At 42.6% G+C, this 27,250-nt stretch overlaps 2 protein-coding genes across 6 annotated transcripts; both read right to left on the reverse strand.

Annotated features, from left to right (window-relative positions):
• Positions 1 to 732: 732 nt before the first annotated feature.
• On the reverse strand, positions 733 to 4,873 carry LOC309881190 (tubulin alpha-3 chain). The gene is made up of 4 exons (XM_082766854.1): positions 4,454 to 4,873; positions 3,775 to 3,923; positions 2,225 to 2,905; positions 733 to 1,310 (listed from the first exon to the last, which is right to left on the reverse strand). The coding sequence occupies exons 1-4, from the start codon at positions 4,722 to 4,724 to the stop codon at positions 1,005 to 1,007; spliced, it is 1,407 nt and encodes a 468-aa protein (XP_082622980.1). The 5' UTR covers positions 4,725 to 4,873; the 3' UTR covers positions 733 to 1,004.
• Positions 4,874 to 10,552: 5,679 nt separating this feature from the next.
• On the reverse strand, positions 10,553 to 25,341 carry GYG1 (glycogenin 1). 5 transcript variants are annotated; one of them, XM_082767451.1, is made up of 9 exons: positions 25,266 to 25,341; positions 22,092 to 22,227; positions 20,074 to 20,248; positions 19,561 to 19,723; positions 16,183 to 16,263; positions 15,635 to 15,761; positions 12,244 to 12,463; positions 11,552 to 11,602; positions 10,553 to 11,348 (listed from the first exon to the last, which is right to left on the reverse strand). In XM_082767451.1, the coding sequence occupies exons 1-9, from the start codon at positions 25,270 to 25,272 to the stop codon at positions 11,178 to 11,180; spliced, it is 1,131 nt and encodes a 376-aa protein (XP_082623577.1). In that variant the 5' UTR covers positions 25,273 to 25,341; the 3' UTR covers positions 10,553 to 11,177. The 5 variants fall into 5 exon arrangements, with proteins under 5 accessions (XP_082623577.1, XP_082623581.1, XP_082623579.1 ...); XM_082767455.1 differs by lacking the exon at positions 25,266 to 25,341 and adding an exon at positions 24,294 to 25,250; XM_082767453.1 differs by lacking the exon at positions 16,183 to 16,263.
• Positions 25,342 to 27,250: the final 1,909 nt, after the last annotated feature.

Raw genomic sequence — 27,250 nt, forward strand, 5'->3', positions numbered from 1 at the left:
CTGCTGGGATCTGTGACCTTCCAGCGTCCTGGATGCAAAAACACCTTTGGTTTTGAAAACAGCAGTTCTTTAGAACTTCGTAACTTGTGCATCCATGGTATGCTCTAGATACAAGTACTTCCACGTACTTAATCCCGGGTATCTTCAGCACACGTAGAAAATCTTTTCTTCCTCGTGGTTTTATAGAGGAAAAAAAACAAAACAAACAAACAAACAAGAACTTTTTCTCATTTACAGAACTCAAGATTGAACAATTTTAAGCAAGTAGGTCAGCAGTTTTTACCTGTGTCTCATGACTTAGCAATTTCTCAAGTGTCTATAAAGTTCTGTTCATTTGAAAGTACCACAAAAGAATGTATTTTTAATAGGTTAATGGAGGAATTTAAAATAGGAGTATTTTTAGCAATTTTCATCTAAAGGGAATTGAATGCAGGGAGGCACACTTGTCAGAAAATTTTACGTTTTGTCTGCATAGTCTCTCCATTTTCATGTTTTTATTTTTCAAGGTAGCAAGTTTTGTCCTGTTAGCTAGTATACTGGTACTAAGTTCAAATCAATACTGTAATTGTATGTGCCATAACTACAATTAGGGAAATTACTTGAGTATATTATTTTTTTGTGTGTCTTCTGTGAAGCTAGCTTCAAAGCAACGATATCCTTAATATCAGGTTTCTGTCGATTATGTACAGACAGGCTTGGAATAACACCCATTAATCCTTTAACAAAAAGAAATTTCCTGCTTGTGCAAAACCAAAAATAAGTTTGTCACAAAATGCTTCAGGATCACAGGAAATTCTATATAATTTCCTGATTTTATCTTTAGTTTGCACATGATTAGATGCTACCAAAATTGCAGTTTCAAGTGGTCCTTACATAGTGACTATAGATGTAAATAGTAATGAAGACAAAGAAAGAACCTTTAAAACTTTATTTGAAAACAATCAAACAAGTGAACAGGGTTCTGCAATTTGTTGTTGTTGTTGCTGAACATACTTTTCCAGACTTCAGTTTTCTAAATATTCATCCCCTTCTTCAGCCTCTGCTTCTACTGAGTCTACCCCAACTTCTTCATAATCTTTCTCAAGCGCAGCCAAATCTTCGCGGGCTTCAGAAAATTCTCCTTCCTCCATTCCTTCCCCAACATACCAATGTACGAAGGCACGTTTAGCATACATGAGATCGAATTTGTGGTCAAGGCGAGCCCATGCTTCAGCAATAGCAGTTGTATTACTCAGCATACACACAGCCCGCTGCACCTTTGCAAGGTCACCACCTGGCACCACAGTTGGAGGCTGATAGTTAATGCCCACCTTCAAAGAAACAAATAAAAACTTTGAGTGGGAAGGGTTAAAGACATTTCTGTTAATAATGAACAAACATCGCAGTTATGAACAAATAGCTTAGAATTATTTTGCATTTCATGAGCATATCTGACTAAATCCTAATTCAGGATCAGATCAAATTAATATTGGGACAGTATTAGGTAGGCTGCACTACAGATTTTTTTTTTTTTTTTTTTACCAGATCATAATGAATAAGTCACACAAATGACTGTGGAAGGGCCCTAGAAGAAATAATTGGTAGTAAGAGCTTACTGGACTCTAAATAGAACAGAAGAATCTGGTCCTTTCAAGTCCTGAATGCACTGACAGTAGCTAGAAGGATGGATTGCTTATCTGCAAGGTGTCATTGTCAGCCATGTTGACATTGTAAACAACAGCACAAAAGATTTGCCCTAGTGATAGAAGCCAGGTGTCATAGAACATCTGTCATCACAGTACAGACCCGGAAATTGACAGCATCTGTCATTTTAAGGTATCTCAAAAATGTTGTTGGGAAGTTACTGCACTTTACTACAAGATAACTTACTATGGTGTTTCTACAGTTGTTTGAGGTTTACCTACACTTTCTCTATACAGAATTACCTAGGTTTTTGAAGACTTGCAGAAAAATGTAACACAGTTTTTTTCTACCCACCTGTTTTTAAATTGTTTTCAGATACTCGATATTGCCTGTTGCTATAAAAACTGATAGCTTGTCTATAACTTGGTACAGAATTTTCACCTGTGTTGCAGTATCTTGGATTTATACTTAAGAATGTAATCTGAAACGCAAGCAGTTTGCTAACAGGGACATTACAACATTGTACAGTGACCATCACATCTAAATACTATGCAATTCCTAGTATTTTAAACATCAAGCACCTCCTAAGTTATTTATGTACCTTGAATCCAGTTGGGCACCAATCCACAAACTGAATGGTACGTTTAGTCTTGATAGTAGCAATAGCTGCGTTAACATCCTTAGGTACGACATCACCTCTATATAACATACAGCAGGCCATATATTTGCCATGGCGAGGGTCGCATTTTACCATCTGATTAGCTGGTTCAAAACAAGCATTGGTAATTTCAGCCACAGATAACTGCTCGTGATACGCTTTTTCAGCAGAGATGACAGGAGCATATGTTACCAGGGGGAAATGGATTCGTGGGTATGGAACAAGGTTAGTTTGAAATTCAGTGAGATCTACATTGAGGGCTCCATCAAAACGCAGTGAAGCGGTGATGGATGAAACAATTTGCCCAATTAGTCGGTTTAAATTGGTATAAGTAGGACGTTCTATATCAAGGTTGCGACGACATATATCGTAAATGGCTTCGTTATCTACCATGAATGCACAGTCTGAATGCTCCAGTGTGGTGTGCGTAGTTAAAATTGAATTGTAAGGTTCTACTACAGCAGTGGAAACCTGGGGTGCTGGATAAATTGCAAACTCTAGTTTAGATTTCTTTCCATAGTCAACAGAGAGCCTTTCCATGAGCAGAGATGCAAACCCTGAACCAGTGCCTCCTCCAAAACTGTGAAAGATAAGGAAACCTTGCAGCCCTGTGCACAGATCAGCCTATAATGGGGTAGAAAAAAGTGGGAGAGAAAGAGAAGTTATTGATTATTCTGGAGAGGGTAATATTAAAATAAGCATTCCAAAGCAATTACTTCCTAATTCTTTTAGTTTTAAAATGTGAACTTTTTTTTTCCTTGCATATCTTTTACTCAGAACTACCAGTGACACTGCATACCTTATTCCGAATATGAGTATTTTCACATTTAAAAGTAGCATCATTGTTTTTGATGCCACTTTAACACTACTGTAAGCAAGAACAGCTGTATACCACTGTGAAGTTATTATAAAATCACAGCTGGGTTACACCTTTGGGAACAGATTCTACTCTACATGGCAGCAAGTATCAATTAAGTATTGAAAACCAGTATTTTGTAATTTTAGATAGACAATCACTATTTCACTTTGAATCAGGTCGTACTATGCAAGTTTCTCACAGTGCATCAGGATATGAAAATCTAGAAAAATACTTGAAATTTCTGAGCTTTCAACCAAAACCTGAGGTTCGGGTACTGGAATTATTTTGCTTGACACATAAGGGTGCAATTCAAGTTGAAAATAACAAACAAACAAGTACAACAATATGACCATGCTTTTTTAAGGATTTTATAGTATGTTTCCAAGGTATCTGTAGAATGCCTTCAAATAATGCTGTTTCAGACCCTAAGAAGCTTCAAGCTTTATTGACCAAATTTTTATTTACCTCAAAAGGGGGAGGCAGGAAGACTTCTTTTTTTTAACATTGTAATGGATAAGTGATTAAAAAAAATGAAACAAACAACAAACACAAGTGTCAAATCACAGTTATAGATAGCTGTAGGGCTGTATCAAGTATTTTAAATAACTGCATGACTTACAGTGTGAACTCTTACCAGTTTGCGAATGCGGTCTAGCACGAGATCAACAATCTCTTTTCCAATGGTATAATGGCCTCTAGCATAATTATTAGCTGCGTCTTCTTTCCCAGTAATGAGCTGCTCAGGATGAAATAACTGCCTATATGTGCCTGTACGTACTTCATCTACAAAGAAACAGAATATGCCAACGTGAAATCTATCTGTTCAGTTCTATGCATGCTGCCTAACAGTGAAATACTATGTAAACACACATATCATAAGGGTGTAGACAGCATCTGTGACTACATGCAGCTTGTCTGACTAGTGTAAAAAGTTGACACAACTTCAGCCCCTTTGCATAGAGGAAAACATCAAGCACTCAGAGCATTACATGGATCTGGGAACACGGAGGTAACTCAGAGAACTACATCACAGGCATAGACAGACATATTCTAGATAGCAATTAAATGAAGCTCAGCTCTGGATGTCATGCAGCAGTTTGGAAAGATTATCCACAGACTGCAAAAAAAGTTCTAATGTCTCCCAAATGTTCCCCACAGATCATTATTTACTTTCTTCTTCCAAGTAACAGTAATTTAAAACGTCAAAGCAGCATCCAAGCATACATCTTTTAGAATCTGCAGTGTTCTGAAGATACAGAGATGTCTGCAGGGAAAGGAGTGGTTTCACAATGACGTACATGTTGGGTACGTACCAACTACAGTTGGCTCTAGGTCCACAAACACTGCTCTGGGAACGTGTTTACCAGCTCCTGTCTCACTGAAGAAAGTGTTAAATGAATCATCTCCACCTCCGATAGTTTTATCGCTGGGCATTTGACCATCAGGCTGGATCCCATGTTCAAGACAATACAATTCCCAGCATGCATTGCCAATCTGAACACCAGCCTGACCAACGTGGATAGATATGCATTCACGCTGAAAATTAAAAATAGAATAATGATAATGAAATGTAGAGCTACCCATCTTCTAGATTTCACTCTCCTAATAACCAGCAATCTGTGGGTTAAGTTACCATGATCCTCCCCAGCTGCTTTCAAGTGAAAATTACACTGATCAAGTTGTCTCCTGCTGGCAAGATTCTACTCACCTCAGTTGATCTGGACCATGATATTGAAAACGTTGTAGAACCTTAGAGACTACATAGTCATAGAGAACATGTAGGGTGAATGCAATAGTATCATCCCTTACCATGCTACACATGTATTCTATCTTTGATATTGTCTAGTCTCTTTTCCACCTTTCCTTGGTTTTGAAAGACTTCGTTTTATATAATAACCCCACATTTCCTTGATTTATTGCCAATAATGTACTGGGCAATGTTGCAAGAATCTTTCCCACATAAAACCTTTTAGTATGTTTTCCCTTGCAATAAAGTTATCTAGTGCCTGGAAATCCATACATCTTTGAGTTCCTCTGCTATATCACCAGTGTAAGCATGCCACATGTTTAATCTCTCAAAAATCTTAATTTTTGTCTTACAACTGAGACTGAGATAAACTGTTATTCTAGCTTAGTGTTACAGTGTTTCTAGGAAAAAGCAGAGACGTAAAATAAACAGTAGGGTGTCTATAGTCCTCTTTTCTTCACGGCTTCATCAAAGCTTGCATCCTTGACTCCATGTTTGTATTCTCACTCAGGGGGTTCTGGCATTAACCCGTTGCCGGCAAGGCTGACTCCGCACTTATTTCTGCTTCCATTCGGTTAGCACCAAGTTTCTAAAGGCTTTGTGCTGCCTGTCTCCAGTTCCCTATCACGTTTGCACCACGCGCCTCGGAGCGGGAGCAGCAGGCGCCGGGCACCACCCCGCAGCCCCGCCCGTGCGCGGGCAGCCGTGCCGCATGGCTGGTTACGGGCCAGCCCCCTCTCCTCCGAGTGGCTGCCTGCGACTCTCGGAAGCTCTGAGCGCTGCCGCCGCCGCCACGAAACGGCAGAACGAAATGTTTGGCTGTTGTCTTGCGCTTTCCTGCCGTCTCTCACCTCGGGCGGGTGTAGTCTATCCCTCACCTGTCACCTTCTCTCCACCGCGCCGACAGCGAGGCCACCGCTATAAACAGCCTTTCATTGCTTTTCCACGCGGCTTGTCCCGATAGCCACCGGCCAGTTCCTGCACATCGCCTGCCTCGACGTGTTAACTTACAGCCACCTCCCTCCTCCCCCCCAGCCCTCCCACCTTACTGCTACCGTGGGGACTCCACGGGGCAGCTCTCTGCAAGCCCCGCCATGGTAGACGTAATCCTAAGCTCCCCAGACCCGCCGCAGAAGTGCTCCCAAATTCCCTGCCTCCTCCCAGCCGCGAGAGGCCCGCTCCCCACCATGTTGCCTGGCCAAGCTCAGGAGCCTCGACTGCACCAGACCGCGTCCGCCACCTCCCGCCGAGCACTGCCAACTGCCGACGAGTAACCGCCTCGATCCGCTCGGCTTCGCGCGCTGGCTTCCCATTGGCTGTTACCCGCGCGCTCCAGAGGCGAATGGAGACCGCTGATTAGCCGAGTGTGCTGATGTGCCCACGTGGGGGTGATGACTGCCACGTGCTCGCTTGAGAGCGCGAGTCGGGGCGGTTGCAGGGGGCGGGCTTGAGCTTTGCTGAGCGGGGACGTGCGCGTGTCGGCGCGGGCCGAGGTGCTGCGTGCAGCGCGTCCTGGGGGCTCGAGGAGTCGCCTCAGGGCGGGCTCGGACTGCCCCCTGCGCTGAGGCAGCAACGGAGGTCCTAAGCGCGGGCTCGCCGCGCGCGCCTACGCTCGCAGCAGTCTGGGCGAATGGCTGGAAGCGGGGCCGGCTGCGAGAGCGCGGGCGTCACTGGAGCAGGCTTCTGCGGCGGCCATTTGGAGGCGGCGGGAGGGCCGGTACCTCTCAGTAGAGCCGCGCGCAGCCACAAACCGGGCGGAGAAATCCCTCTCAGCAGAAACGGCAGGTACCTGGGCATCCAGCTCTGCATATCCACCTTGCAGTGCGTACGTTCAGTTGTGTTCTGGAGGGTCTGCCTTGCTACCCCTCTTGTTTTCTTTCCTTCTTTTGTAACAGTCAAGACTTTGATCTTTTTCAGTGTATTCCCCTGTATTAACAAAATCACAGGAAGGCAGGGGTACCTCCCATTAGACCAGGCTGCCCAAAGCCTCATCCGGCCTGGCTTTGAACAGTCCCAGGGATGGGGCATCTACAGCTTCTCTGGGCAATCTAATCTGTTCAGCGCTTTGCCACCCTCACAGTGAGGAATTTCTTCCTTGTATCTCATCTAAATCGCTTTCAGTTATAAACCCTGACTGCCCCTTGTCCTGTCACTACACTCTCTGATAACGAGTCCCTCCCCCCTCGAAGTACTGGAAGACTGCTCTCAGGTCTCCCCTGCTCTCAGCCTGCCTTCATAGGCGAGGTGCTCCAGTCCTCTGATCGTCCTCATGGCTCTCTTTGGGACCTGCTACAACGGTTCCATGTGGTTGTTGTGCTGCGGGCCCCAGAGGTGACCATGGTGCTCCAGGTGGGGGCTCAACAAGAAGGGGAGAATCACCTCTCTCGACCTGCTGGCTGCACTTTTTCAATAATGTTAGTTTTAACTAATAGGACAAGGGAGTCGTAGAATCATAGAACCATTCAGGTTGGAAAAGACCTTCAAGATCATCTGGCCTGACCACCAATGTCACACACTAAGCCATGTCCCTAAGCTCCATGTCCGACCTTTCCTTGAACACCCACAGGGACGGTGACACCACCACCTCCCTGGGCAACCCGTCCCAATGTCTGACTGCTCTTTCTGAGAAGAAACGTCTCCTCATTTTTAACCTGAACCTCCCCTGGCACAGCTTGAGGCCATGCCCTCTAGTCCTATCACTAGTTACCTGAGGGAAGAGCTGAGATCCACCTCCCCACTTCCTTTCAGGTAGTTGTAGAGAGCAATAAGGTGTCCCCTGAGCCTCCTTGTCTCCAGACTAAATCAGCAGCTCCTCATAGGACTTGTGTTCCAGGCCCTTCACCAGCTTTGTAGCCCTTCTTTTGAGGGCTCAAGGGCCTTGATGTCCTTCTTGTGCTGAGGGGCCAAAAACAGTACTTGAGGAGTGACCTCACTAGAGCAGAATACAAAGGGACAATCACCTCCCTGGTCCTGCTGGCTACACTATTCCTGATAACAGCAAGGCTTTTGACACGGTTTCCCATAGGATCCTACTGGACAAAATGTCCACCATACAGCTAAATAAAAACATCATACGATGGGTGAGCAATTGGCTAACGGGCAGGGCCCAAAGGGTTATGGTAAATGGGGCTGCGTCAGGCTAGCAGGCGGTCACCAGTGGGGTCCCTCAAGGCTCCATTTTAGGGCCGGTACTTTTAAATATTTTTATAAACGATCTGGATGTAGGAATAGAAGGTATTTTGAGCAGGTTTGCTGATGACACCAAACTTGGAGGAGTTGTGGACTCGAATGAGGGTGGAAAGGCCTTGCAGAGGGATCTGGATAGATTGGAGAGCTGGGCGATCACCAACCGCATGAAGTTCAATAAGAGCAAGTGCCGGGTCCTGCACCTGGGACGGGGAAACCCTGGCTGCACGTACAGACTGGGCGATGAGACGCTGGAGAGCAGCCTAGAAGAGAGGGATCTGGGGATCGTGGTAGACAGCAAGTTGAATATGAGCCAGCAGTGTGCCCTGGCAGCCAGGAGGGCCGTGTCCTGGGGTGCATCAAGCACGGCATCGCTAGTAGGTCAAGGGAGGTGATTGTCCCGCTCTACTCTGCGCTGGTGCGGCCTCACCTCGAGTACTGTGTGCAGTTCTGGGCACCACAGTATAAAAAGGACATGAAACTGTTGGAGAGTGTCCAGAGGAGGGCTACGAAGATGGTGAAAGGCCTGGAGGGGAAGACGTACGAAGAACGGCTGAGGTCACTGGGCCTGTTCAGCCTGGAGAAGAGGAGGCTGAGGGGAGACCTCATCACAGTCTACAACTTCCTCGTAAGGGGGCGTCGAGAGGCAGGAGACCTTTTCTCCATTAACACCAGTGACAGGACCTGCGGGAACGGGGTTAAGCTGAGGCAGGGGAAATTTAGGCTTGACATCAGGAGGGGGCTCTTCACAGAGAGGGTGGTTGCACACTGGAACAGGCTCCCCAGGGAAGTGGTCACTGCACCGAGCCTGTCTGAATTTAAGAAGAGATTGGACTGTGCACTTAGTCACATGGTCTGAACTTTTGGGTGGACCTGTGCGGTGTCAAGAGTTGGACTTGATGATCCTTAAGGGTCCCTTCCAACTCAGGATATTCTATGATTCTATGATAACAAGCCAGGATGCTGTTGACCTTCTTGGCCACCTGGGCACACTGCCAGCTCATGTTCAGAAAAGCATTAATCAGCACCCCCAGATCCTCTTCCTATGCACAGCTTTTCAGCCACTCTCCCTCAAGCCTGTAGAGCTATGTGGGGTTGTTTGGGCCAACAGGCAGGACCCAGCGCTTAGCCATGTTGAACCTCATCCCATTGGCCTCTGCCCATCAACCCATCCTGTCCAGGTTCCTCTTCAGGGCCTTCATACCCTCCAGCAGATCAACACTTACCCCCCAGCTTGGTGTCATCTGCAAACTTACTGAGAATGCACTCAATTCCCTCATCTAAATCATCAATAAAGATGTTAAAAAGGATGGGCCCCAACACTGGGGAACACCACTCGCGACTGGTCACCAGCTGGATTTAATTCCATTCGCCACTACTCTTTGGGCCTGGCCATCCAGCTTTTTTTAACTGAGCAAAGTGTGTACCTGTCCAAGCCATGGGCTGCCAGCTTCTCCAGGAGAATGCTATGGGAGACCACAAAGACCTTGATGAAGTCTAGGTAGACTATGTCAACGGACCTTCCCTCACCCACTAGGCAGGTCACCAGGTCATAGAAGGAGATGATATTGATCAGGCAAGACTTGCTTTTCATGAACCCATGCTGACTGGGCCTGATCCCCTGGTCGTCCTGCATATGCTGCGTGATTGCATTCAAGATGACCTGTTCCATCACCTTTCCTGGCAACGAGGTCAGGCCGACAGTCCTGTAGTTCCCTGGGTCCTCCTTACAACCCTTCTTATAGATGGGTGTCACATTAGCAAGTCTCCAGTCATCCAGGATCTCTCCAGATGACCAAGACCACTGATAGATCATGGAAAGCAGCCCAGCAAGTTTTAGAACTAGTTTTAACCCAGCACTGAACTGTTCTGAAATAACTCTATTTTGTGCTTTTGGACTAGTACAGAGTATAGGTGTTAAAACTAACTAATTCCTAGCTAACAAATGAATCTGAGCTTAATACAGGAAGTAGTAATACAGCCTTAAGAACACTGTTGTTACTGTGGTGTTTATACTACTTTTGTGTCTGAGAATACAACGTGTGGCATTCTTTTACCCTGCACACATTGAAGGAGTTGTTTTCCTAATCAGGGTAGGTGCAGTTATTCAAGCAGCTACTTGATTTTTACTTGCCCAAATAGTATCCATTGTGTTTATGTGTTTAAAAACAATTTTATGTTCTACAGGGCTTACATTAGAGTTTATTCCATAGTAATCAAAATAAAAATTCCCTTTTCTCAAGCTCTATTCTGCTTGTGTGAAAAGCTTCAGCGGGTATTTCCTCTAGCAGCTCCCTGGCAAGTGATTATATACTCTGAAAATAATTACAGAACTGGAAGCTGGATATTTGCTAATGGTAGCTAGAATGGAGTTGAGAGTTTAGGGATATAGCTGTTGAATATTTTAAATTATACTTCAAAGCTCCCCCCCCCTTTTTTTTTTTTTTTTTTTTTTAAGAATTGCTCAAGAGTTTGAGGAAACCGGAAATATAACTTCTTTTTATTTTTGCATCAAATGCAAATAACAGATCAAGCTCAGTTTACAGGGCCTGTAGAATATCGAACTAAACAAATGCATTCTGCCATGCTGTATGCACTGTGTAAGAAAACCTGGTCAAAACTTCAGTGCAATTGTGACTAGAAGAGCAAAGCAGTGCTATTACTGTTACATATTTATGTATCCTTAATGTCATAAATACATTTATGGTAAACCAGAATAGCTATCTGTCTAGTGAATGAGCACTCCCATCAATCAGATTTTACACCTAAAATAGCAAGCAAAGGAATCAGTGCTAATCACCTTCATGTGGTGAAGTACAAACCCAGTGTCAAGGAATATTTTGAGCCAATTGATCGCAGCAGAAGAAAATGTGAGCTGAAAATACCTTTATCTAGTAGAGAGAACTGGATATTGGGCAATTACATCTGGCCCAAGGAATTCTGCTTCCTAGCTTTTGCTCAGTCTTCATCTGTAGCACTGCACTGGCCTTCAGCCAACAGTTTTTTCAAACTACTTGCAAGCTTAACTGACCACCATCTACCACCTTTCTAGCTGTTAGTTCTGGAACAAGTCCTTGTATTGCCAGTGCTCGAAACTGGCATTTCTATTGAAGGTAGGAGTCCAGTTTCTTCTTGATATTATCAAAGGAATCCATTCCCATGTAGTCAGCTTGACCTTGTTCCCACCGTTCCTTGCGTTCTTCTGAAGATATGGTTGGTAATACTGGTGATGGTGTTGATACTGACATGTGGGACACTGCCTCTGTAACCTCTGCCTAAAATGAAAGGCAGAGTAAAAATACAGAAATACCTTGCATATTTAAGGCAAGCAGCAGGCCATAGAACAGGACAACTAAATGGAAGTTCTCATGCACAGCAACAAGCATTGCCAGTAAGCAGGAATCATGCAGCTTTCCTGGTAAAATAACAAAGAGTAACAGAAGTCACTTGGGGGGAGGGGAGTTTAAGTTCTTCATACCTCTCTACAGAAGCCACAAGAGAAAGCCAGAGTATAGACCAAGCCTGATAGCTGCAAATAGTTCATTAGAAAGATGTAAGATTAATGAGAGCACATCTTAGAGATCAGCAACCTTAGGCTTAGAAAGGTTTAGAACTTAAACTGGCCCATGTACTAAGCTGAGACTGCAAAGTTTGCAGCCACCTGCTACTAAACCGTGCTTAACTAAGCTGTAATTAAGAACTACAGTTAGAAGCATTATTTTGGCTTTATAAATATCAAGATTCATCACTGCAAGTCTACTTAAGTAATTATTTATTGTAGGCCTACCTTGTACCATGCAAGATCTGCATGTGTATATTGCATGCTCAGCTGGGGTTCTTCTGTTTGAGAATGTTACTAGCTACAGCACATTAAGGATTAGGGCCCTTCTCTTTATTTACTGAAGTTACTACAGTATCATTTCTGGTGCACCATTATGCTCTTAAGTAGTTCTAGGCAAGCAGACAGCTATGTTCAAGACCACTATAGCATACTTCCCATCTGTGTTATCCTTTATTCCAAGCTTAAAAGAACAAAGCCAAAAAACTCTGCACCCCACCAGTTAAACCACACCGAGGCTTTGAAGTAGACAGAAGGAAAGGAAATTAGTGATAGCACAAAATCTGTTTCATATACTTAGGTAGTTTCTATAAGAACATTAAAACACATACCATGTTTACACCTGTGGTAGCTTCTTTAGCAATTCCATGCTGCTCTAATAATGGTAGAATATTAGTCATATAGGTATCCCACCACATGTTGAGGAATTCTGGGTGAACTACTTTAGGGTCATCCATATTGCCTTTTATGCTTTTTGTTTTGGAGTCATATGTATAGTTCCATGGCTTTGTGCTTCCCAGGAAATGCACCACTTTAGTATTTGCACCAAACCTGTTGAAAAGAAAAATCATAACCACCCAGTTTCTGCAGGTGTCTAGAAAACAAGAGTTTTGGTTGTCAAACAAATTTTTAACCTGCTGTCTTTGTAGGTGTCCAGAAAACAAATATGAATATATTTAGAAAACTAAATACTAAATAATAAAACTGCCAATGCCTACTGGGACTGAAAGCATCACTATATAACGGAAAAAAAATGCAAACAATTCTATGTTACACTAGTCAGAATACAGCCAAAGCCTCACAGACGGAACTATTTAAGTACTTACAGTCAAGTCTTTAGGTAGAGTGATGTCCATAGCTTGGGAGAGAGCAGTCTCAAGAAGCCACTGCAATTGGAACTAGTTGTAAAAGTGAAAAAGATTCTACTCCAGTCAGTAATCCTGATAACTATGCATTACAAGCATTAAGTAAAGAAGGGTCAGTAATAGTTACCCTTATAGACTACAGCCCTGTATAAAGGAACATCAGAAGGCCCTGTTGCAAGACTACCTCTACAAAATAACGCCTCTCATCTCTCTCTCATATATATATATACACACACACACATAGTCAAAGTAAAGGCTATAATCTAGACATTTCAGAGGACATCTAACCTTGCTGCAGGATCTTGGTAGATGGTCAGCTGTTATTTTTCTAAATAATCTTACTTTGTTTTTTTAAAACATTTCTTTAACAATTTTAACTCCCTTTCAATATGGACTCGAAGCTTTTGTCCTGTTACTATGTTCTTTTGTAATACAAGAGTAGATAATATCCATCCCTTTTGTAGTAAAGAACTTATACTAAGAGACAGCATTCATTTAATTCCTCTGTGATTCCAGAAATAGCATTCAGCTTGAGTCAGTTTGGAGAACAAGCAATACTACTCTCTCTAGTAATAGTGACTGTCTCATCTAGCTCATTTTGTGTCATGTTAGGATTTCTCAAAATACTAATGAAATGAATAATAATGCCAAACTGGTTTGTCTAACAGCTTTATTTAAGCATACTTTGGTCATTTGGACCAGGATTTGATTGAGTTATGCAACATACAGAGACTGTGCAGGTATGTTTCAAAGACTGTACAATATTCAGAACAAAGCAATATGCATTTAGATGGGGATTTTGAGCTATTGTGGTATTTGACTATTTCCATACACTATTTTGACCATTATTAATCTTACTGCCAAATGAAAACCCATGCATGGGTGAAACAAGGTAAAGAATCATAGTAGTTAAAAGTTATAAATAAATAAATAAATAAATACACACACACGGGGTGTGTGTGTGTCAGTTTCTGGGCTCTAACTTCAAAATCCGTATGTCAAGATTTGGCTTAGTAGGGCTATCGTAGCTTTGTTAGCTGTGACAGCGCTATTTAGCAACCTGAGTTGTCTTCATCGTAGGCTGATGTTGCTCTCAAGAAACATCATTGTTTAAAAATCGAGGCTACTTAAAACATTTTACACAATCTCTAGCTTATGTTTTACTTTGTTACGCTGCTTCTGCAAATGGAGAAGTGTATTCTTAGTATTCTGCCCACTAAAGACCTGTACAACAATTGACAGATGCCAGGCTTCTACTATGCCCTCAATATCTGCTTTCTAGATAAGATGCAGTACTTATTCTGATGTTTAAGCTGAACTGTTAGAAAGCTTTATGTCCACATTTGCTACAGCAACTGATCTGTCTTTCCCCATCTCCCAAAATTCAATGTTTTAAAGTTAGAGACCATTTATCATTACTTGGTATTTTCTTTACCAAGACTGCTGTGAAGGTTAGCCTTGCTAACCTTCTACAAAGAGCTTTGTTATCAGTGTCAGTAGGTTCAAATTTCAGTTTATGTCAACTGCTGTTTACTGTGAGTAGCTGATCTAACCAAAGGAAGTTGTTCCACCTATTGAACAGAACATGCATTCTACTTAAAAGCTGTACTTCCAGCATTACACTGTCTGAAGGTCTGCTGAGTTCAGTTAGGCAATCAATTCAATCACTTATATGGAATTTTCTTCATCAGGAGTCCCCAGTCCAACTAATCTTTCCTAGCAACAAGGTCATTTGTAAATTTAAGGTCATGTGGATAACCACCAACCAGTTGTGGAAAACAGACATACTTTACAATAGACGTTAGCTTATCAAATGTTGTCCAACTACTTAGTCATTCTCAGGCTTGCATAGATTTCTTTAAATAAGTGTTCCATTTTTAGCATGACAGTATTTCAGATGGTGTTTTGATCACAAGACAGTCTGACCTTGAGCCAGCACAGTCCTGCTTGTGCTAGCTGCTGCTTTAGACACTAATAAATTGATGTCATTCAAAGATCATTTTTTTTTTTTTTTTGCAGTTGGTACTTTCCTCCCTCCCCCAGCTGTCATAGTTCTTAATGAATATGGGTTTCAGTGTAACATTTCAGCTTTTAGAGCTGCCCCCTTTTCTTCTGTTTAACACTTTGAGTGACCTTACCCCTGACAGTAGGTTTACTCACAAGCCAAATTTAATACTGCTAGGGAAGAGACTTCTTTCCTTACACTGGAAGTGTGCAACAATATGGTGCCTGGCCATAGTCTGTTCCATCTTGCTATTACTTAAGGAACAGTCTTAGATCTAGAAAGACTGTTGGTAAAGAATTCTGCCTCTATGCAAGTCCTTGTTTATAATGTTTATTTGAATAGTGGATAGGTTGATTGTAGCTACCAGTTGTTAAATACCAAAAGTAATTTAACTGATGAGACTGCAAGTTATTTGGACAGGAAAAATACCATCAGTGACATGCTGAAGTTCAGCTCAAGAAGATTCAAGAGCTATTGCCTTTGGCTAGAGCTCTTTGCTGACAGTATCCTATACTGGTGTTGTGATTCTCTTTTGCATTTAAACTGTCAAGTGATGTTGATTTACAGTAAGCACATTACCACCAGGAATGAGAGGTTTAAACTACCAATAGTTTTCAAAGCTTATTTATCATCAGGAGAGTATTAGCTTAACTACCTATTACAGTTCTTACTTTAAAGTAAAACTTCAAAGTAATCTTTATTTTAAAGAGTATAAATTTATATGGTATTTTAGTCACACTAAAAGTTTCTTTTTTTAAATGGCAACCATTCAGTTCACATTGTACTTGTTCATTGTTACAATACATTAGTTTATATATGCCCTTGAAGGTCTTCTTAGAATTCTCAACTTACGCTTTAAATGCTGGAAGGTATGAGTACACAGAAGTGCTGCTCAAGTTATAAATAAACGGTAGATGTTTGTTCATGTCTGTTGTTGCCCAGCTGCTGAAGAAGGTGTTTAATAACCCCTGGTCTGCACCTGAAAGATAAAGGATTTATAAGCTACAAGCATACAGTTATTTTAGAGTTGTTCAGTCACTCTACCAGGCCTCCCTAATTAATAGTTGCTAATGCAGTTTGTCATGTCCAGTAGGAGTTTGGCACTGATCCCTACAGTTCTATTTGTAAACAATCCTATAAACCTTGCAGTCTTTGAAAATAAATAAAAAAAACACAAAACAACAAACAGAATGGGAGTAGTAGTACGTGCAAGGTTACTTTTGGTTTCTAAGAGACAGCAGGTTACTCTCAATCACTGAGATTCAGTTTATTTTAGTGTTATCTTCAAGCAGTGCAACACAGCAGAAAAGACTTGACAATTGGGTACTGAACAGTTGCTTCAGCAAAACTGTAGCTCCCATGACCAAGCGCTAACTATGAGTTTTATTATTTATGCTTACAGATACATGACCATGGTCTTGGAGCTGGAGTCAGTGGTCCTTTAAACCTGCAGCCCAATATGCATCTACCTATAATGGGATCTAATAAGGAAAGCACATTCAGTCTTAGACACAGCACTAAAAAAGAACCTTAATCAAATCCATTAACAGGCAATAGAAGTTCCTAGTTCTGTACTATCAAGCTGCTGACTAGCCCCTTAGTGAGGATAACCACCTAAATCATGGCTAGAGCTACAGTTTTGGGAGGGGTCAGTTTGCAAGTAGAAGTTGTAATGAGGTCAAATGAGTCTAAAGTTGTCTGGTATGTTAGTAGTAGGGTAGCTAAAAAAAATGGCCCAAATTATAATGGCACCTGGCCCAAAACAGACTAGTTTACAAGCAACTACTGAGAATTAAAAGCTACTTATATACCCTCTCATTCATTATTGCAGTCAATATACTTAGACTAAAGTGTATGCAATGTATTCAAGAACTGTAATTAGTTCCTCTGATGAAGGAGATTGGAGAGAGTACCTCAACTTGCATTTGCTGTCTTCCCTCCACCTGTAACTGCATTCACAAATAACATTGATGAACAGGAGATAAATAATTAAGAGACAGTATGTTTTATTTTAATCTTTAATTTTCTGAAGCACTCAGTTGCTGCTGATTCAGGAAAAAGGTTTGTTTTTCTTTGAGTGACCTATAGTTAAAGTCAGGACTGTAGAAAGGTTTACACACTCAATGCAATTTAAGCGGAATTTGCTTTTTGTAACTGAAGTGCCTACACTGACATTTTGCAATTAAATTTACAGGACATACACTGACAAATACAAATTCTAAGTATCCCATTACGGCTGTGAGCGTACATGCAGATTGCAGAGTGGGACACTGCAGACAGAATCAGTCCAGTAATTTCAACCCCCTGACTTGCCTCTCAGCCCCTAAGGATGAAAAGCACTTTTGAACTCACATGTCACAAGAGATCAGAGTCAAAGAAAGCAGACAAGACTTCTGGTCTTTACTCAGTTATGTAACATTTTAACTTTTAACTTAAAACAGTGTTATGAATGTTTATGCTAACAGTAAAATAATCTAGAAGATAAAGTCTTGGAGACCTCAGAACAGGTAGTTCACAATTAAAGGAGTAGCAGTGTGTTTAACTTACTCTACATGACTTTATCATTCAGACTTGTTCCACATAATCAGTTTTTTTCCAGATTGCATACATTTGTGCCAAAACAGCCACTGAAAACAAAGTTTAGCTGTCCTAGTTCAGACTTCAACAGGAGTCTTGTACAAATTGGCCCTTAAACATAAAATCAGGCAGTAGTTAATTAGCTACATGTCTACAGATAGAATTCTGCTGCATTATGTCTTTAAGAGTAAAGGAACTGTTTTACATACCAGGGTAAAAAGCCAGAGGATTGTGCAAGTCTTATCAACAGCTCTTAAGGTATCAGCACTACCAGAGTTCTTTTAAAACCAGACTTTTCTCCTCCTCTAGTTCCCTATTGTCTGTTTGAACTACACCTTTCTACATAAAGTAGTTGTCACTACGTAAGTAGCTGTCATTGTACCATTTCTGGACAACGGCATTACATAGGAGCTAACCATCTGCTCTAGTTTATCATCAGGAAACACCCTGGAAGGTCTTGCGTTTTCTAGTTAGTACTACTGTAGATGTGGTGCTTTGCGCTTGATTTCAGTTATGCATAACTTGGTAGATAGAGTTTTCATCCCTGTACCCTATTAAGGGCAGTAACCCTCCACAGATGTTTAAGAAGTTTCCTAGGAACTTTTATTACTGTCTATATCAATTCAAGTTTAAATCCACTCTCTCCAAGTTCATAAGCTCAATAGCAGCATATACAGGTAGAGACAGGTAAGTCTCCACTGCCTCATTATTTAGATCAATACTACCATTTCATAAAAGCTGAGTAAGTTTATAAAATTATAGTTCTAAAAATTTGGTACTGAAACCATTAACCCACCATTTTTGTTGTTAACAGCTGCAACAGTGGCTGTAACAGCTGCAACAGTGGCTACATGTTGACAACATCAAGGAAGTTTCACCATTTTGTGGCCTTAGCTCTCAAGTCAGAAAGAACACTGTGGAAGCAAGTCTGTTTTTTGAAAGAACTGGGGCCTTGGGCTTCGAAGATGGACCTGCTAGGAGTCAAGCTTAAAGCTCAAGAGAGATACATCTCAGATATACCTGGAGCTACTCAGTGAGTTTCCACAATTTTTTTTTTTTTATTTCAACAATTCAGTACCATCCTGTAGCTTTTGTCATTTCTTGAGGATCAATTTACCTCCAACATTTGAGAGCACTCCTAGAGCTACCAACCTCTGCCTCTTTAGTCATGAGGTATAGATAGACCATTCGTTACAGTACTTATTTTTACTTATTTACCTGGTAATATTAAGCATGCAACTGAGACTTATGTTCTATAATAGGCCACACACAGGAGCCCATAAAGTTACAGGGATGATTCTGCAAACTGAGACCAGCATCTAGAATTTTTACCATTTACAGAGTACTGGAAGATAAGTCAACAAGCTGACTAACTGGCTTCAAGTAAGAGTGCAATTTAATGGTCTTATTACATAGTTTTCTGCAGCTTTTTTGGTAAGACTTGGTTTTGTGCCACAGTAGCTACATAATGAAATTTAGTGATTGAAACACAGAGCTCATCATTTAGAAGCTTTTATTAACTACAGAGATTTCAAGCAACGTGTGTTGACTGCAGTGGTAATAGATTGCAAAGACTAACAGAACAGCAGTAGTTGACTTCTCAAACTTAAGTTTGGCACAGTGAGCAATCCTAAGTGACCTACAGTGGGTAGGAGCCAATGCTGCACACAATTGATATTGGGAAAAAGATGGTCACCATCCTATAATGATAGGAAGCTATCACACAATATCAAGAGACAGTTTTATCTTCAAATAATTTAGTTTCTCTGAAGGTGCACTCAAGTTATTTGTACTACTCTTCCTCCTTCACAGTAACTTGAGTTAACATTGAACACCTGGCCTTGAGCGTTGAAGAGCTGAATTTATTTAGCAATGCATGAAGCATAGCACTACAGCTTCAATTTGCTCATGCATTCACTGCACTTGCTGTATCTCAAGACTCCTTGTTACGTGATTTTGCCTTGTTAATGCTTATAGCTGCTGGTTTAGAGGCCAAACTCTTATGTTATTCCAGGAAACCTGATGAAAGTAGTTGTTTTACATCGAAATAATATCTTCTATTGTGATAAGAATGATTGTGCAGTTACACTGGAGTTCAGAATTCCATCAGAGTCCCCATGATACATATCTAGTTACTGAGCCAACCCAACCACCATTACCACTGTGGTCTAACTTACATTGGAATACAAATGAATACATACCATCAAAGCTGCCTTTCTCTGTGGCAAGCTGTAACAGCTGATTGTATGTTTCAATGGAAGGTCGGTAAACAAAAACTCCAGAATTAAAACAATCAGGCCAGCCTGGATCTGGTGCTGCAGACAGCTCTTCTCTCTCAAAAAGCTCATCGATATTTGACAAAACCTAGTTGTAGGGGGCAAAAAATTGCTTTCTGGTTTCTAGCGTAGGAATTGGGGTATCTTGTTTTAATGGATTTTGACATCCATCTTAAGACATGACATAAAATTCTCATATTGATGCTCTTGTCTTATGGAAGACTATATGGAGATAGCGCCCACAGACTACATGTTACAAGGAATTACTTAGACATAAGTGCACATGTATTTTTAGAGAGTTATGAGTCCAAACAGCGAGACCACCTCTGTCATCCCTCCTTCCCCTCAAAAATAAAACAAAACAAACACTACAAAAAAATTCAACCAACAACCCTCATACCAGGTCATGAAGAGGTACCATGAGACATGACCACTTACCATTGTGTCTGCATCCATGAAAACACACTTTGAAAACTGTGTCAGTTCCCAGCAGTGAAGCTTTGTTAATGTGACACCCAGCTCAGGTCTTTTCATTAATGCTAAGTGTGCTGAATCCCCACTATCCAGGATGTTTACCAAAATCACTTCATGAAATACTTTTTGTAGTACTTCCCTGTGGAAAGAGTTAGTTGCCAAAATTTAGTTCTATTGTTCCAGTACTGAACCACTTAACAGATTCCATGAACAAAAGTGGAGTAACAGAGCACCTGGCAATATTCCTTGTGCCAGCAGTGAGAGTTTACTACATACGGTGGGATGCATAAAATATACCTGTCAACCTCAGGGTTTCTAGTTTGCAGTGGGCACCTATTAGGGAGCAAAGAATTATTACCTTCCCCACTCCGCCAGGCCTTTAATTGGTACTGCTACCAGGTCCATGGTTACATAGTACAAGCTTTCCACATGTTTTTTTTTTTTTTTCCCCACAGTCAAACTAATTTTTGGTGAGTGAACAGTCTACTTTCAGTAGGCAATTAAGAAATGGGAAGCTGCTGGAGTAGCTTGAGCAGGACACTAGCTGAATCCTAAACAGCTGAAAGGGAAGTTCATACAGTAATCATGACAACGTCATTCCAGATTTGTGACTGCTAGGGCCATGTGACCCGACCCAGTTACTAAAACTTGCTTTATCCTAAAAATCTGTATGGGCTCACTTAATTGTGGTTCTGGATACAGCAGCATTTTGACTCAATATTATTTTCACCTTGAGGGTGATTTAAGTTTTCAGACAGCATAGTAAATTTTTGTGGTAGATATCCAACCTTTGCTTTACCATCACTATTTAGTTCAAGAGATGGTCATGCAGCTTAAAACATGAAGTATCTGTAAAGTCACACTATTCTATGGAGTATTTTGTACCAATAACTCCAGACCATTCGATTTGAGCCACAGAGCTTGTAAATGTATTTTAGAGCACTGTTTTGCAAGGCTGTCTTTACACCAACAGTTTGATACAGACAGTTGCTTCTGAATTTAAGGACACAAAGTATGAAGTTCCATTTAACTACCCATCAAGTAGTGTATCTATTGGTTTTCTTGCTATAGCTGTTTTAAGGGCATGGGACTAACTGCATTGCTGTAGCACAGTAAGCACATTTATGTGATTCATCTTGAAGGCACACAGTCACTTAATGTGTTAGAATAGATGTACCTATGTGAACCATCTTTATAGTGATAAGACTGTTCAGCTCCCACAGAACTCCAGAGAGATTAACTTGTTACTGAACCACTACCATCCCTGTAAGGTATCTTTTCAGAACTTCCCACATAGAGAGTCTTAACCTATAATATGTAGTTCATATAGCAAGTAAGTTATTCCCCAGCAACAACCCTTAGATGTTGAAAAAGCACCTTGTCAGTTCCATGCCAAGACTAGTTCTAGAGAGGCTATAGAAAGCAGCTGTCTCAATTTGTGAAAATACTCAAATGCCTCCATGCTGCTGATTTAACATACGGTAGTTCTACTCAGTTTCTTCTCCGTGATAAAATCATGGAGATCTGGTTTGGATAAAATCTGGAGATCTAATTTGAAGCATCTACTAAATTTCAATAGTTTGGGTTACAATAACTCAATCCAGAATACTAATACCAATCCCCTACTTCCATCTCCATATGCATAAATACACAGCTAATGAAGGCATGGACAACTTTGCATTGTCAGACAGTTTTAAGTAGGGCTACAAAAGAGCAAAGATCTAGTTGAAGTATGTCACAGCTTAGCGCTCTAACTAGAGAGTATTTTTTAAATTTATCATGTGGAAAAAAAATGTTTTTTTTTTTTTTTTTTTTTTTTTAAATGTCTGAAGCCCTTACAGAATTCCAGATAGTTTACGTTAATTCTGCTAAGCTTAATTAAGTTTCCAGAGTTTTGAAAGGTTACCAGCAAGAAGTTTAACTTTTTGCAGCCTTCACAACAGCAGCAGGTGTGGCAGTTTAATGTATTTAAGTGACCTTACCTCATAGAATCTGAGACCTGAGGAGTTATAAGTGCAGTCAACTTCCTTGTTGTTCTGTGCTGTTGCAAGGATGAACCAAGTACGAGTGCTCCTTTCACATAGGAATCATTTGTGGCTAGAGTCACAAAGGACTGGTCTGGAAGAAATTAACTTGGTCAAAGTTAGCACAATCTGCTACTTTAAGACTAAAGACTTTTAACATGCACTAACTCAGCATCGCACTTACCTATGTGATAGAACAAAGCATATTAGCGTTGCATAGCTCTACTTGCTATTAATAGCTTGAAACATGGCAAGAAGCAGTTAAAAAAAAAAACAACAAAACTGTTGCAAGAGAAAAACAGTTGCAGTTTTCCCTACGGGTTAAGTATGTCATGCCAGATGTTACAGATGATCGGAAAGGTCTAGAGATGTATTTTAGCCAATTATATACTATTTTTAAGCTAAAAGTACTAAAGGCAGTAAGCTTGCATTTTTTTTTTTTTAAGTTAGTAACAGCAGAGTTTTATAAAACTACACTGGGTTCAGCTTTGAACCCTGAAGCTAGAGCACAATAAAACTTATATTTTGTTTTCAAATGAAAGTAAGCATTGAATTAGATCTTGGACAACAGTAGCAAGTCTTAGTAGCTTAGGATTTTGCAGATGAGTTTTTTAGAAAGACATGGTTGCAGCTGTGTAACAAGAATGCAAGATTTAAATGGGAAGTATCTAGTAATACGATAAGCAATTCAAGACTTGTAGCAACAGTTTTTGCTCTTTAATGCTCTCTAGAGAGGTAAGGCTGGATTGTTACTATAATTCTCTGCTCTAACAGTACCTTAAAAAATAGAAGATGCATCATTTTGCCATATACTACTTATCGAGGCCATATAACACAAGCTTTTTCAAGGGTGGGACTGACATAGGCAAACAAGTGGCTTTTAAATTTCTTCAGTTCATTGTTAGCTGTCATTACATAGCCCTTTCCAAGCTGCAAGGCTTTATAAAGAAGCATGCTTTTTTTCTAACAAACTATTTTTAACACTATGAGCAGAACAGTTTCTTCCAAACAATTTCAATAGTAGATTTTTACATTAAATTTTATTTTTGAAACATTTATTTTCTTTACAGAAGTTAACTAGTTTAGATCAGGATGGGGAATGAGGGCTCTGTGCACTTAGAGACTTAAGATCGAGTCTAGTTGTAAGATTAAAATACTGACTACTCTATTTTCATAGATTATTTTTTGGGACAACTATTCAACCCATGAAACAGTCACATTTTTACATTTTTTTTTTCCTCCATCTAAACAGTCAACAAAGTTATGTACCATAATGGTCTATAAGCTCAGCAAACCTGGTTTGCAAGCTCTAGAAGGTTTTATAGCTGGTTTGTACTTCACTTAGCAACAAAACCAGCTCATCCCCAGAAACATTGATTCTAGTGGTCAAATGCAAAAATCAAAAAAGCCACTATAATGCCAGAAATTAATTATTTTTCAAATCACTTAATTTGTATTAGTTCATATAATTTAGCAATTCTGTAGAACAGTCTCCTGTTTCTTTAGAGCTGTGAAGCTTTACAAACAGCAAGTGTGTAACATTTTCACAGGTATTAACACCCTTCTAATAGGGATGTATGTTCATTACTGAATTTGCATATTACTCCTCAATTGCTCAAAAATAGTAGTCTAGCATTCTACGTAGATGGATGGCTAACTAAAAATCCAATGTGGGCCAAGTGTGATTATGCCAGCAACATATTCTTGCTACTGACAGACTGGTATTTTTTCTTTAACTTAGCTTGTATATTCCTAACAAGTCTCAACTTCCTGAAACTAAGTGCATTCAGGTTCTGTGTTGCCATGTTTGCTGGTTAGGTAGCTTGCATGATGCACACACAGAGATTTTACAGAAAATAAAGTCAATTTACAAATGGAGTAAGGGTTAAGAAGTCCCCATTACATCTCAACTGCAATAGGATTCACTATGACTGTCTGATGGGATGAAGATATTAGTAACTTGTACAGCATCAAAATCAGTACAGCTTTCCAAAGTTTTGAATAAAGCATATTCTCTTTCACACATTCTTTCAGCTACAGTCACAGCAGAAGTACATTCACACGCTACAAATGAATCTGTACTATGGTTTAGGCAAGACCAATTACTGCTTTATATAGAAGTGAAATCTGCAAGAGATAACGCAAGACAGACATCCGCACAGCATTCTAATTGAGCTCTCAGCCAGAACCATGCCCAGGGACACGCTTGGCTGCCCAGTCCGTAGGCTATAGCAGCCGTGTGGCACAGTCTTTGCAGGGGCCCCTAACAGAGAAGGGCAGCATTCCGGAAGCCTGAGCTAGGAGCAGTCATTGGGCAGCATGGAGGACAGTACTAGAACGTTTCTCCCGGGAGCATTTAACTTGGTTTAGATGTGCCAGCTTACAGATCCAGAGTTCTCACAGTTGTTTGTCTACTCCCCTGCTCTCCAAGTTCGGTACTGGTACCTCTCAGTGCCGAGTACAGGATTTCTAGAGACAGGAGCATCTAAGCAAGGCATGCATTGGGAGAGGCAGATCAGATGATTTCCTGCAGCCTTCCAGATCTGAGAGTGAAATCGGCGCCGCTGACAGCTTCACCAGAAGCAACAAGGGGGGGGGAAAGGGAAGAAGAGGCCAGGCATACTTCGAGAGGTGGTGAGGAACTGCAGAGCGCCGAGACGCCCGGAAACTACGAGCTCTCTTCCGTGTCTCAGGAGAGGGTGAGGTTTTCCTCCTGCGAGCCGCTGCAGCCCTGCGAGCTCCCCGCACCCTCCCGCCTCCCTCACGGCGGGGAACGGGGCCCGGTGCGGAGCCGGGCTGAAGCGGGAGCATCCTCCTAACCCAGACGGAGCTGCCGGCGGGGCGCCCCCACAGCCCCCCGCGGGCAACCCCGGCCCCTACCGGCCGCGGCGTCTGCTCGCCGCGTCCTCGCATCGCGGGCCGCAGTCAGCAGCCCACCCCGAGAGCTCACCGCTGGCAAGGGCTGCTGCCTAAAAATAGGGGCCGCCGCGGCCCGCCCTGCTCCCGCGCCGCGGCCAGGACGCCGCGGCCGGGGACGGCATGCCAGCCCCGCTCGTTCAGCCCGCGCCGCCAGCAGCGCTCACGAGCCGCGGCGCGGGGGGCCGGCTGGCCGCGGGGAGGTGCGGCACTGACCTGCCATGGTGCCGGTCCGCGGGACGCCCGCAGCAGACGCGGCGACCGCGCTCCGAGCTCTGCGCCGCGGCCTCTCCTTATATAGGGGCGGGGCCGCGCGCCAGCTGTCTTTGGACGGCAGGCGGAGGCCCCGCCTTAGGCGGTCCCTCGGCCGCCGAGGGGCGGGGCCTCCGCCATGGTGGCCAACGGCAGCGTCACGTCACTCGTCCTGTGGGCTGCGGCCGGGCCCGGGCGGCGCGGGAGGTTCTTGGGCAGGGGGCGAGGGGGGCGCGTGGGGGCCGCGTGCTGGCCGCGTGCCTCCCCTGGGGCCTGCCCTGAGGCCTCCCCGGCTGCGCTGGCCTCGAAAACGGTCCGCTGTGCGGAGGGAAGGTCGGAGCCGCGGCTCGGGCTGGCAGCGCCGCTGGCCCGGGAGAGTGCTGCTGCCAGTGCTGCTGCCAGTGCTGCTGCCAGTGCTGCTGCCAGTGCTGCTGCCAGTGCTGCTGCCAGTGCTGCTGCCAGTGCGGCCGCCCTAGGCAAGGGGTGAGGAGGAGCTTTCACTTTGGGGTTGATGCCCTCGTGCCTCAGTTAGGAGTCTGTAACTGCTACCGTTGGTGGTGCTTGGCACCTCAGGGGAGTGTGTGTCATTAGGTAAGATTGCAGGATGGTTTGGGTTGCAAGGGACTAGACCTTAGAGACCATCTAATTCCACTTCCCTACCCCCACCCCATGCCCCTGGCATGGGCAGGGACACCTCCCACCGGACCAGGCTTCTCCAAGCCCCATCCAGCCTGGCCTTAAACACTTCCAGGGATGGGGCATCCACAGCTTCTTTGGGCAACCTGTTCCCGCGCCTCACCACCCTCACAGTAAAGAATTTCTTCCTTGAATCTAAATCTGCGCTCTTTTAGTTTAAAGCCATTACCCCTTGTCCTCGCACTGCACTCCCTGACAGTCCCTCACCAGCTTTCCTGCAGGCCCTCCTTAGGTACTGGAGGCACACTCTAACGTCTCCCTGGAGCCTTCTTTGCTCCACACTGAGCAACCCCAGCTGCCTCAGCCTGCCTTCATAGGAAAGGTGCTCCAACCCACTTATCATCCTTGTGGCCCTCTGGACTCATGAGAACAGAGTGGAGAGGGAAAGTCAGAGGAGGGGGGAAGAAGAAGAGGAGATGCACCTATAATCAATTCGTGCCTCAAGTTTGGTCCTTGCAGAAATGCAAGCTGTACCTTTTCAGGAAGATAGGAAGGGTGCTAATAACTTTGTAAGCTCTCCTTTAGCACCCTTGCTAGTGTTGTAAATATTAAGATTTTAGTGCAGCTCCTTCATTAGTCACGTGGCTCTCTGCTTAGTAATCAAAGCTAAGCAATTAAAGGTGATGACAAATAATGAAAGGCATAGACACACAAGCTACTGTAACCAATGATGTGGGTTAGTGCAAATAATAATGGAATTACAGATGGGATGGGCTGAGGTGGGAAGGGACCCCTGGAGGTCATCGGGTCCAGGTCTCTGCTCAACAGGGTCACCTAGAGCCAGTTTCCCAAGACCAAGTCTAGATGACTGGCATACGTTTGTGGTTTGTGAGGTACTTTGTGTTCATTAAAAGTGCTCAACCCTTACTTTCCATCAAAAACTAAAAGAAAGCCAACCCACAGAGATTAAGATCGGTCAGTTTAAAAGGTGTTAGTGAACACTGTTTTTTTTTCACTTGATGTGAAGCACCTGTAGAAGTGGAGTCTAACCAAATCAGAGTCAAGCTGTGTAAGTCTCCATTTGATTTCAGGTAAATGCTCTGATGCGTGCTTTGATATAACTACAGAGGGATAATCCAACTGCGAAGTGTCAGGTTGTTTCTTAGTTCACAACTTTCCTGTCACAGATAGAAAATACCTTGAAATAAGTAGAGCTACTGTCATTTTTAATAAACACGTGCTCATAATGAATTTCCTGTATATGGGTAATTATGTTTGAGCTGAGACAGTCTTCATAGACTTTTCCTAAAAAC

The sequence above is a fragment of the Aythya marila genome (genome assembly GCF_965140915.1).
Source record: "Aythya marila genome assembly, chromosome: 9".
NCBI lineage: Eukaryota > Metazoa > Chordata > Aves > Anseriformes > Anatidae > Aythya > Aythya marila.

Excerpts from the sequence above, each read along its gene's own strand:
- GYG1 (XM_082767451.1), bottom strand. Across the intron at positions 19,724-20,073 it reads TCATGGATGCAGACACAATG|GTTTTGTCAAATATCGATGA; the intron begins GTAAGTGGTCAT and ends CCCTACAACTAG. Across the intron at positions 15,762-16,182 it reads AAGACCATGGTCATGTATCT|GTGCAGACCAGGGGTTATTA; the intron begins GTAAGCATAAAT and ends TTTATCTTTCAG.
- LOC309881190 (XM_082766854.1), bottom strand. The coding sequence starts at position 4,724 with ATGGGTAGCTCTACATTTCATTATCATTATTCTATTTTTAATTTTCAG. Across the intron at positions 3,924-4,453 it reads CCTAGAGCCAACTGTAGTTG|ATGAAGTACGTACAGGCACA; the intron begins GTACGTACCCAA and ends GTTTCTTTGTAG. Across the intron at positions 1,311-2,224 it reads GGTGCCCAACTGGATTCAAG|GTGGGCATTAACTATCAGCC; the intron begins GTACATAAATAA and ends GTTTCTTTGAAG.